At 33.1% G+C, this 11,442-nt stretch overlaps 2 protein-coding genes across 2 annotated transcripts; both read left to right on the top strand.

The window, feature by feature from the left end:
• Positions 1-296: 296 nt before the first annotated feature.
• LOC140890802 (uncharacterized) lies at positions 297-3,702 on the top strand. Its single transcript, XM_073298862.1, has 5 exons — positions 297-1,171; positions 2,043-2,127; positions 2,219-2,388; positions 2,593-2,867; positions 3,281-3,702. The coding sequence occupies exons 1-5, from the start codon at positions 796-798 to the stop codon at positions 3,455-3,457; spliced, it is 1,083 nt and encodes a 360-aa protein (XP_073154963.1). The 5' UTR covers positions 297-795; the 3' UTR covers positions 3,458-3,702.
• Positions 3,703-8,070: 4,368 nt separating this feature from the next.
• LOC140892976 (polygalacturonase inhibitor-like) lies at positions 8,071-9,372 on the top strand. Its single transcript, XM_073302039.1, has one exon. The coding sequence runs from the start codon at positions 8,125-8,127 to the stop codon at positions 9,136-9,138; it is 1,014 nt and encodes a 337-aa protein (XP_073158140.1). The 5' UTR covers positions 8,071-8,124; the 3' UTR covers positions 9,139-9,372.
• The last annotated feature ends 2,070 nt before the right edge of the window (positions 9,373-11,442 follow it).

Here is an 11,442-nt window from a genome sequence, read left to right as displayed (position 1 = left end):
ATAGATATATTTAATACAATATCATTATAATTATAATAAAAATAAAACAAAAAACAAATTAAATTAAAAGCATTAATGAACGAAAAACACATGAATAAATTTACAATTTAAGCCACAAAGATGTATATGTAATTGGAATAAATAATAGATAATGGATATATTTATATATATATATATATTAAATATTAATATTATTATTAAAAAATCCCAATCAATCAATTGTCAATATTCTATCATAAAACTAAAATTATAGATTTCATTTACACGTCAAAAACTTTATCCTTATGGGCCCTACTTCTCCCTCTCCCAACCTTCTCCTCCTCCTTTCTCCTCGTCGATTGAATTGATTGATACCTCCCACGATAGGATATCCCCTAAATTTTATTTTCTCCAATTATTTGGTACAAAAGCTTTTCCAATTGTCCATACATTTTCGGATTTTGACAAATTTGGCGTACTAGTATCGAAAATTTCTTTTGCTCTTTGTGGGCTATCGTTTTCTCCCTCTGTTTAGCTGTGATTCTGGTATTTTCTATGAAATTGAAGACTTGTTGGATTTCGTATTCGTTTACTAGCATTTTTTTTGTTCAAGATTTTATAGATCTATGGTTTTTCCTTTGTTGGTAAAGCATATGGAAATCTTGATTGTTCCATGGTGGCATGTTCTGCGAAGAATTAGATCACTTTGAGCCATAGCTATTCTTTTCTGATACTAGTATCCTGGAAGTATAGTCCACTCTCGCATTGATTTGTGAGCATATTCGTATCAATCATCAGTTTTTTGCTCTAAAACAAATGGTTACGGTAAATCTTGGGACTCTTTGCTATTTATTGGACCATGTGTATGGTGCATTGTTGCACAGAACGAAGATAAGTCCTCAATTCTTTTCTCGGGGATGGGGTGGTACAAAGCTTGAACTTTTGGAGAGAATGATAAAGCAATTGTTTCCTGAAATAGAAGGCCAAAATTGGCCTCCTGCTTTGATCCAACCAACTTGGAAAACAGTTTGGGAATCAAAGACAGCTTGCCTTAGGGAAGGGTTCTTTAGAACTCCTTGTGACGAGCAGCTTCTCGGTGCATTGCCCCCTGAATGTCACAATGCGAGGGTTGCTTTCCTATCGCCAAAGTTCGTGTCACCGCAGAAGTTGTCATGTGTTGTTCATCTTGCAGGTAGAATGGTACTGTTGTGGTAGCAATACCTTCTCATAAATTAATTATCTGCGTTGTTTTTGTTTGATTTAATCAAAGCATATGAAGATGATGTAACCATTGAGCTTATTTTTACTTCTCTAGTATGGTGTTATGAGTGATTGATTTCATTTTGTGAAGGCATAAGTTTAGTCTGTCTTATCCTCGTTTATTCGAGGCTTTAATTTGACATCAGTCGACGACGTTGTTTGGCATTTCTAAGCCTGTCTAATGAAGATAGATTGGATCACCATTTTTGTCCATATTTTGCATCTCGACATTTTGTTACTTATTTGGTTTGGTTGAGTTTTTGAGTTGAAGTCCCACAACCATGAAGTTCATCCTCCAAATGGATGTATTTGTTCACATGGTGGTGTTAGGTAGGACATGTTTTCACTGCTCCACCTTCTGGTAGAAATATGCCTTGAAGCCAACCTTCTTTTCTTTCAAACTTTGTACAATTTCTCTTTGCAGAATAGTCGAAATTTCTAAATAATGCATCTTTACAGGTTTGTGTATTTTTGCGTGGATTAAGCGCATTGAGCTATAAATGGATTCATGAACTTTTAGGGTGAGGCTTCAATAAGGTCGAAAGTGGTTGGAGTTGTTTTGTGCACTGTTTCAAAAACTTTTTTCTGTTCACAATTTGATGAATCATCTAACTTTACCAAGAATTCTCCCTCTCTGTACTCTGTACATTTTTATTGTTTATCCATATGTGGGCATGCATACTTGTATACTTTGCACACTAACTTATATATGAACCGTATGTTCAGTCAATCCTGATTCCTTATGAGTACGGACAATGGGAAAGTGAATTGTTTTCTTTTGATTCTCTTTCTTCCATGTTAAGGCACTGGAGACCATTCATTTAGCCGGAGGTTGCGTCTGGGCGGACCATTGCTGAAGGAAAACATAGCAACCATGGTGCTCGAGAGGTTGGGATCAAAGTCTTTTCAACTGGTAGTTTTGATGAATGATTATTTTCTCTTCAAAATTTGGAATCTAATTCAAGCTTTGGTTTTTTAGCCCTTTTTATGGAAAAAGACGGCCCATGCTTCAGTGTGGAGCAAAACTCTTGTGTGTAAGTGATCTGCTCTTACTAGGAAGAGCGACTATTGAAGAGGCTCGCAGTCTTTTGCATTGGTTAGATTCTGAAGCAGGGTTTGGGAAAATGGGTGTTTGTGGACTTAGCATGGGTAAGTATAACTTATTTTTCATAGTGTGCTTTAATTAACTTGAAACCTCTAGGATTCCGACCCTTGGGAGAGATTCGTGTAAATTTTAAGAAGTGCAGACTTGTAATGTATCGTCTAGACTCTAAACCCCAGCACTTAGAATAATATTTTTTATGGTGTTCATAGATCATAAAAAGTATTTTATACAGTAGTGTGTTAATGCAGGAGGAGTACATGCTGCCATGGTTGGATCCCTGTATCCCACACCTATTGCTACACTACCCTTTCTTTCTCCACATTCCGCTGCTGTGGCATTTTGTGAGGGGGTACTAAAGCATGCTACTGCTTGGGAAGCACTTAGGGAAGATCTTACCTTGCAGAAGGCTGCCATGACTATCGAGGAAGTTAGAGAGCGCATGCGAAATGTGTTGTCTTTGACGGATGTCACACGATTTCCTATCCCCAGGAATCCTAACGCTGTCATATTTGTTGCTGCTACCGTAAGTATTTTGTCACAATTTGCCTATCAAAACTTGGTGAAAAGAAGATTTATGTGACCCCAGATTTTCTTGATTAGTAGCCTGAAAGGTTTAGACCATGATCAAAGTAACTTGAGTATGTAAAGCTGAACTTCATGTGTGATGAGGTTTGTTTAGTCTTTATGATTTAAAACCTGACAATTTACTGAGACAGTTCCTAGGCTGTTAATGTAATTTGATATTAGTCCCGGATCATTCTTGTCATCTCTGCTCCGTTCCATAGTTCAACCATAAGTGTATCAAGTCATCGCTACCGATCATGTTACCAATGAAACTCGGAATCAGAAATGTATCATCGTTTGTCATAACTTTGCTTTCAGTAGAAGTTTCACTTTTCATGGGATTTTTTTCCTTCGCTTTTTTTTCTATTTCAGGATGATGGCTACATCCCGAAGCACTCTGTGTTGGAGCTTCAAAAGGCTTGGCCTGGGTCTGAAGTGAGGTGGGTGAATGGTGGCCATGTATCGTCTTTTCTTCTTCACAATGGGCAGTTTCGCAAGGCCATCGTGGATGGACTTGATAGATTACAATGGAAAGAATCTCCTTCATGACATCCTGTGCCGACCCCATACTATTGAATTTTGCATTATTTCTCAACCTTTAACCAACATTTGTACACTGAAGTATAAAAGATATAACAGAAGGGTTGCTTTGGGACATGAAATCTTGATTTATTTATTAATAATAGAAGAAAGTTCTTCCAGAGAAACTCTGATTATGTGAAGCTCATGTTCTAATTAGTATCTTTTGCATGGTGGTAGTTTGTACTATGAATAATCAGAATTAAATGGAAAACATTATGGAATTTTGCTGTACCCCTTCATACGGTTGTTCCAAATTGTCATTTTTTAAGCTGATAAATCAGGGAAGATCAACCTCCGTCTGGTAAATTTCACGACGGACTTCGCCATGGGTTTGAATGGAGATATTATATATTTTTTTTTGGGTTTTTTGTTTTGATATATGAAATTGATAACACCAGGGAATATAATTTCATTTGACTACAAAATTATTACACATTTGGGTACGAATTGTTATGTCTGTCACGTGTTGAAAGTGCGTTCAGACATTGAAAACTCTGTATGGTGTATTTGTGCTAGAACGAAATGTCATTTGTTAATAAAAAAACTTCGACAACAAACAAGTAGATTTACTCCCTTTGTTTTAAATTATATTTTATTTTTTTTGTGAGGGGCTGAATAATTTTTTCAATATTTCATAAAGGTTCTAAAGATTATTTTATTTATCCGAGATTATCAGGTTAAACGAATGCAAGGGAAAATTAGAACCATAAACAGAGAGTACATCCATATGAAACTCCTCTTTCTTTTTTCATGGTTTAAGATTTGACCTTCTATTGTTCGTACTAGAATTGTTGCGGATACGGCACACATGCAACATATTAGAGTAAGATCGAGCAATTAATACTTGTACAACTCAAATCTTATCTAATTATATTGAAACAACTCATATCTTATAAACGTACAACATTTCAAACGTCAAATATGATCACTTTGGTATCGATATAGTTGGTAAGAATGAAGATAGTATCTATTTTTTTTTTTTTTTTTACCGAAGGTAGAATTATATCAGGTAGCTTCAACCCCACCTAGGTAGCCTGTGACGCCCGGGGCTGAGGAGGCAGAGAGTGATCGCCGGTGCCAAGAGGTTGCACGGACAATGAGCGGCTCCTGGTAGGCTTCTAGGCGGGGGAGACATGAATGAACCGATCCCGTGCCGGAATGAGAGGGATTCTGAGACTGTGTAGGTATGGGACTACATGGTTGAGGAGGGCTTAAAAAAATTTCATATGTACTATTCATATCAAGAAGGTGCATCTTCTTTTCGGGAGCTCATCACATAAAAACTTCAAAGTTAAGCGTGTTTGACTTGGGGCAATTATAGGATGAGTGACCCCCTAAAAAGTTTTTCAGGATGCGTGTGAGTGAGGACATAAGTACGCTGAAAAGACACGTTTTGATACAGTGGGGCGTTACATAGCCGAATTGGGAGCTATTAACGAATGTATACAAGGTGTCGTTAGTATATAACACCACAAATGGAGCAAATTCAAACCATAAAACAAAATAAATAAAATAAAATAATAATAATAATGTATTTTTTTGTCCGAAAATGACATTTCAAAGAATCTAGAAAAATGTTATGGTCGTCTTTCTTAACATATATAATTATAATATGGATATAAGTGAATGCATGCATCAAACAAATTAAAATATTCAAAGGGAAGGCCAAGGGTGTTGAGTAAAATAAAAATTCAATCTTTGATTTTTGTAAAAAAAAAAAAAAAAAAAACTTTTTTCCGACTTTGGCCCCTAAAATACCATTTCTCCAATATAATTACAGTTTATTATACATAAAATTATATTTTATATTACAATTTAATATTTATAAAAATATCATATACTTAATTTAATCCAAAAAATGATATACCTGGCTAAAAAATTGATACCAAAAGTTACTAGTATAAATAACATGAGGGCGTATGGTGAAATTTTTTGTTTTAAATATTTTCTATTTTTTGACCGAAAAAAAAAATCTCTCCATATTAATTATATTTCACTGTAATGCCAATATGAAGTTGGGCAAGTAAATAATTTTCAATGGTCAACAATTTCTAACGTCATGTCAGTATTTTCTGACGTCAAGCCAAAATTCCAGTGAAATATAATACAATTAAAAACAAAAAAAATAAAATATTTAAATATAAATACAAAAAGTATTTCATTTAAATAAGTAATAAAACATCTATGGTTTATAGTTTACCTGATGCCAATTATCATGTTAAAGTTGTGAAAATTATTTTTTTCATCCTGTATGTTTGTCATTTTGCAATTTCGGTCTTTCATATTTTCAGATTTTAGTTTAATCTGCTATCTTTGTTTTTTTTTTGTAACATGTTAAAGTTTATGTCACTGATGTGGCCAAATTTTAACCATTTGATTTTCAATTAATGATATGATTTTCTATTGAAGCACATACACCTGATATGATCTAATGGTTTTAAGAGATGGAGAGAGCTTAACTAGAGGTGGAGCATGACTAACTCCAAAATTTAGGACATGATTCTCTCGGATTCAATACTCAATTAATCAATCTATCTCAGCTAAAAGAAGAAAAAAAGACAATTTAAAAATATATTTATATGTTCAATGTTAATATATTTATCATAATTATATATGACACTATCAAATTCATGTAAATACTAAATATTATAGTGGGAAAATTCACGTCACCATATTATGGAGTCAAATTCAAATTAATTCGGTACTTCTGCGATATATAAATATAATCGTCGGCATCAAATGGGAACATTATGAATTTTATCCCAAATTCCTAATTTCAGAAGTCGATGGATAAATCACTGAATGATTCAATAAATAAATATATATAAGGTTTCGATCGATCCGCTTTCACGGTGAAGAAGCCTGATATTATTGACTCAACAAAATAATTAAAGTTTCGCCTTCCAAAGATCTATCGACTTTTTCAAATCTATTTTTTCTTTCTATTTACTTTTATTATATTACATCTTATATATTTTTTGCTTATAAAAGATGTAGGATATGTATCATCCATAATTACGGGAGTATTTGTTATCACTTAAAAAAAAGGTGACTCTTGGCTTTTAGATTAAAAAATCAGTTTTATATATTTCTTGAACTCAGATTCCACGTTAACTTGTGTTATTTTTGATTTTTCTCAACTTACTATATTATATACGGTATAAATTTAATAACTTTTTTAACGCTAAAAATTATTGCAAATGCTATCTAAATCATAATAAAACAATAACGAAAGATTCAATGATATCATTGGTCTAAGTAGAATTTATTATTGACCCCATGTGAAAAAAATAAATTAATTATGGTCATTGGATCTACTTTATGAATAATATTTTTGAGGTACGACAAATTAACTCAACCAGGGACGAAAGCTGTTGAGGCAAGTTCATGGAAAATTTATACTGATTAAGAAACCATTTTAAAAGTTACGAATCTAAAAAAATCCTGTAATTTTTTCTGTAGAAAATAAATTGTAAATAAGGGTGGAACTTTCATTATATTTATACCATTTCTCTTTTTCATGGCATGAATTGGCGGTTTTCCTAAAAGTTTTATTTATTTATTATTTCTTATCGAAATTTCAACTACATGAAGTAAATTTAGCTACGTACGTTTTTAATATATATAATAAGAGAATGCTAAATCTATATCGCATATATTATATATATACAAGCTAAGAACGAGAAAATGGAGAATGAAATTCATAATAACATGTTCATTAGTCGTTACTATTAATAGCATATATACGAATCCAAACTAAATATTTGACTGACGAAATATTATCAACGATAATAAAGTTGGAAACCATTTTATTTACAAGATAATTCGGAGCATTCTTGACTTTGTCAAATATTGTTGATCATGCATGTTGGAAAGCCGCAAATCCACATATTTAATTTGAGGATTTGTTTTCTCAAGTCGCATGATAGCTAGCCAATTAGACTTTGTTATACGCGCGTATTATCTAGTGAAGGCCATAAGTAGTTTGAAGAATTAGTAGTAGTCTAATCTTTGAACATCAAGGGATATATGTTTCATGATGCCAAGTAATTGATCAAATCTACCAAAATAGTAGAAAAATATGTTATACGTACAAATTTAGTCATGTATGTTTGTTACTTTACGATTTTGGCCCTTTATGTTTTCACGTTTCAGTTTTAGTCCTGCATGTTCTGATTTTTGGCAATTTTGGTCCTTTTTATTCGAAAATGCTTACGTGGCATTATACACGTCAGCTCCACATCAGCACTGAATTGGTGTCACGTCAGCGCCACGTCGAAAAAAGGACTAAAATTGCCAAAAAAAATAAAGATAGCGGACTAAAACTGAAATCCGAAAAATATAAAGGACTAAAATCACAAAGTGACAAACATATAGGACCAAAAAAACAATTTTTCCTAAAAGTTACGCACTATTATACGTTATCTTTAAAATTACAACAATTAAAATTACAAAATTATCTCAATGGAGAGATATTCCATTAGTGCATGCATATAAGATCGATAATCACATTTCAAAAATAAGGTGTACCCATATATGCATAGTAAAATCATCTATAAATACATGGTCACTCAGAACAAAATCCCACAACTCAAGACTCTCAAAACTTGCCAAATTAAATATTTCTGATAAAAATGAGGAGTACCTCAAAATCTTGCCACATGATTATCTTGTTTTCGTTCATATTATGTATGTCTCAAGTACCATTCCCCGCTCTTTCAGCCACAGAGAAATGCAACCCCAATGACAAAAAGGTACTTCTCCAAATCAAACAAGCCTGGAACAATCCCTACCAGCTTGCCTCATGGGATCCCAACACCGATTGCTGCGATTGGTATGTTGTCAAATGTGACTCCAAGACTCACCGGATAGTCCAATTCGACCTCTTCGACGCCGAAATCTCCGGCCAGATACCGGAAGCCATCGGATCCCTCCCGTCTCTCCAGTTCTTGAACATGCGGGACCTCACCGACGTCTCCGGACCGATCCCGAAATCGATAGCCAACCTCACTAACCTCAACTTCCTCAGGCTAAGCTACTTAAACCTAACGGGTCCAGTCCCCACCTTTCTTAGCCAACTCAAGAAACTCACATTTCTCGACGTATCCTTCAACGATCTCACCGGGTCGATCCCTTCTTCACTCTCGCAGCTCCAAAACCTCGACGCCCTCCGGCTAGAAGGGAACCAACTCACCGGAAGTATCCCCGATTCCTTCGGAACTTTCACCGGAAAGGTGCCGGATCTTGACCTCTCGGAGAATCAGCTGACGGGACCGGTTCCAAGATCCTTGGGCGCTTTGAGCTTCTCAAATCTGGACTTTCATGGCAACCAGCTTTCGGGCGACATCTCATTCTTGTTCGGCACCAACAAGGCCTTGGAAATAGCCGATTTTTCGAGCAACAAGTTGGCGTTTGATCTCACGAACGTGGCGTTTCCGCAGAGCTTGACATCATTGGACTTGAGCCATAATATGATCACTGGAAGTTTGCCGCAGGGATTGAGTCAGCTGAATCTGCAGTACTTGAACGTGAGCTATAATATTCTGTGTGGGAAGATTCCAGTGGGTGGGAAGCTGCAGAGCTTCGATAGCACTTCATACTTACCCAACAAATGCTTGTGTGGTGCTCCATTGCCTTCCTGCACTTGATTTGCAATATGCTCACCATCAACAAGTATTAATATTATTAAGAATATTCACACAGCTTTGCTATATATATATATATACACTGTATTTAATAAACAAAGCAATAAAGAATAAATTAAAGCGTGGTTGTTAAGTAAATTAATGTGGATTGTTCAACCAATAATCAACCTAGCTGGCTATATATGAATCGATATATAACAAATATATATATGAACATTTTTTTTCATCTCTATATCACTCATGTGACGTGCAATTCGGTCATATCATTTTATTATCTCAATCTTATTTGATATCGGTTTCATATTGTGAGTAAATAATTTCTGAAATTATTTTTTTATTTTATGTTTTCATTTTGAAACAAATTTAAGAGTGGATTCATATGATTCGAGCCATATTATGAAGTTAATGAATGCAAGGGAAATAGGGATTAGGATCCCCTACTGTGGGGGATCCCACAGTAGGGGATGCTGTGGAGGCCGTTTCCTCCACAGCACATGTCCTCTATGCTTTCCTTTTTTTTTTTCGTTTGTTTTCACTTTTTTTTTAAAATTTTATATTTTTTTAATTCTTTAACTCAAAAAGTTTATTTTTCATCTTAAAAAAAAAACCAAATTGGCTTTTTTTTATTTTCTAATTTTTTTCAATTTTCCTTTTCAATTTTTTAATCCGATTTTATTTTTTGGAAAACAATTTTTTGCCCCAATTTCTACATGTTCAAATCATCTATTTTTTCTTCTTTTCAATTCAAGTTTTTTAAAATTTAAAATAGTGGTGGAGAAAAAATTCTAAAATATTGGGACCTGAATATTCCGAACCGCGAACATTCGGTATCACTTGAGTTGGTAAAAAAAATTTTTATTTTCAAGATTTCGTTCATAAAACACAAGAAAAAGTGATTACTTATTTTAAAAAAATACTATTTAGGAATTTAAATTTCTAAATATAGAATAAATATTTGAATTAAAGCATATAATATTAAAATATTTATGATAATGCTTCAAGTTTTTTTGTTAAAAGAAGAACATCATACGATATATCGTATAATTATTAATAAAATATTATGATAAAAATTACTGGATAAATTTTAGTAAATAGATTGTCAAATTGCATCTTTTATTCTAGTTCCAATTAGATAATTATAAATATGAATTAATTAAATTATTAATTTAATTTTTAAAAAGCACACAAAAATAAAATATCATTTCGTGATTTTATTATACGATCGTTTCAACAATAAAAAATTAAGAAAATTAAATCGACAATTAATTGTTATATGTGTTGAAACACAATAATATTTAGCTCAATCTATTAATAAAATTATTAATAAAATATATTATAATATTATTTCAAGACGGTTCGAGAATCCCATCGGGATAAGGTTTTATTTCCGATACCTCAGGAAAAATTGCAAAAACTCGGTTCGAGAAAATGTTGGGTTGTGATGAAAAATAAACTTTTTGAGTTAAAAAATAAAAAAATATAAAATTTGAAGAAAAAAAAAGAAAACAAACGAAAAAAAAAAAGGAAAGCAAAGAGGACATATGGGATCCCCCACAGTAGGGTATCCTAATCCATAGAGCTAGGAAACTAGACTAGAATTGAGTCACACGCAACATGCATGCGACAAATTAATTTATTATTATAAGAATTATTATTAGTTTGACATTTATATAATATATATGATTAATATCTTGCTATATATGACACTTCTTTTCAATGATAAAAATTTAGTTTATAGAATCAATAATTATAACTCTATCATCCTTATTAGAAGCAAGGTTTTGAATGATTTATCATCAGTAATTTACGCAATTTACTTAAAAAAATAAAAAAATATCATCTAGCTATCACACAACGGAACTAAGATGTATATCTCTACAATGCTACGATATTGTTGTTGTGATTTTATAGATCTTGATTATACCCTTTCGAAGCACTTAAATTGATTCAATCGAAAATAAGATGAACTCGATCACACTAAGATCAATCACAAATCATATAAAGCAGAAAAAATGAATTGCAAGAAGATTTACGTGGTTTGGTTTCTAAACCTACATCCACAGCAACCAAGAACCAACAAGTATTTTATTTCACTTATTCACAGAGAAATTTCGAGAGAGAAAATCAGAGTGAATCACAGTACAATGCAATTGTTTTTATACACAAGAGCTACTTGATTTCTATCTACATAACTACTCCAAAAAACTGACTCTAACAACTTCTTGATTTCATTTGAGAAAACTATAATCCAACGGCCCTATCTTGATGCATATCCCCTGTGATAGCTTCCAAAGCAGAGACTAATTT

This window comes from Henckelia pumila, chromosome 3 (genome assembly GCF_033568475.1).
Source record: "Henckelia pumila isolate YLH828 chromosome 3, ASM3356847v2, whole genome shotgun sequence".
In the NCBI taxonomy this organism is placed as follows: domain Eukaryota; kingdom Viridiplantae; phylum Streptophyta; class Magnoliopsida; order Lamiales; family Gesneriaceae; genus Henckelia; species Henckelia pumila.
The sequence above is the reverse complement of the archived record's forward strand: the minus strand, read 5'-3'. Positions and strand labels throughout refer to the sequence as shown.

Bases quoted from the DNA above. Each gene is read 5' to 3' on its own strand.
- LOC140890802 (XM_073298862.1), top strand. From the start codon at position 796: ATGGTTACGGTAAATCTTGGGACTCTTTGCTATTTATTGGACCATGTG. The intron at 2,389-2,592 runs GTAAGTATAACT...GTGTTAATGCAG, and splicing joins TGTTTGTGGACTTAGCATGG to GAGGAGTACATGCTGCCATG. The intron at 2,868-3,280 runs GTAAGTATTTTG...TTTCTATTTCAG, and splicing joins TCATATTTGTTGCTGCTACC to GATGATGGCTACATCCCGAA.
- LOC140892976 (XM_073302039.1), top strand. From the start codon at position 8,125: ATGAGGAGTACCTCAAAATCTTGCCACATGATTATCTTGTTTTCGTTC.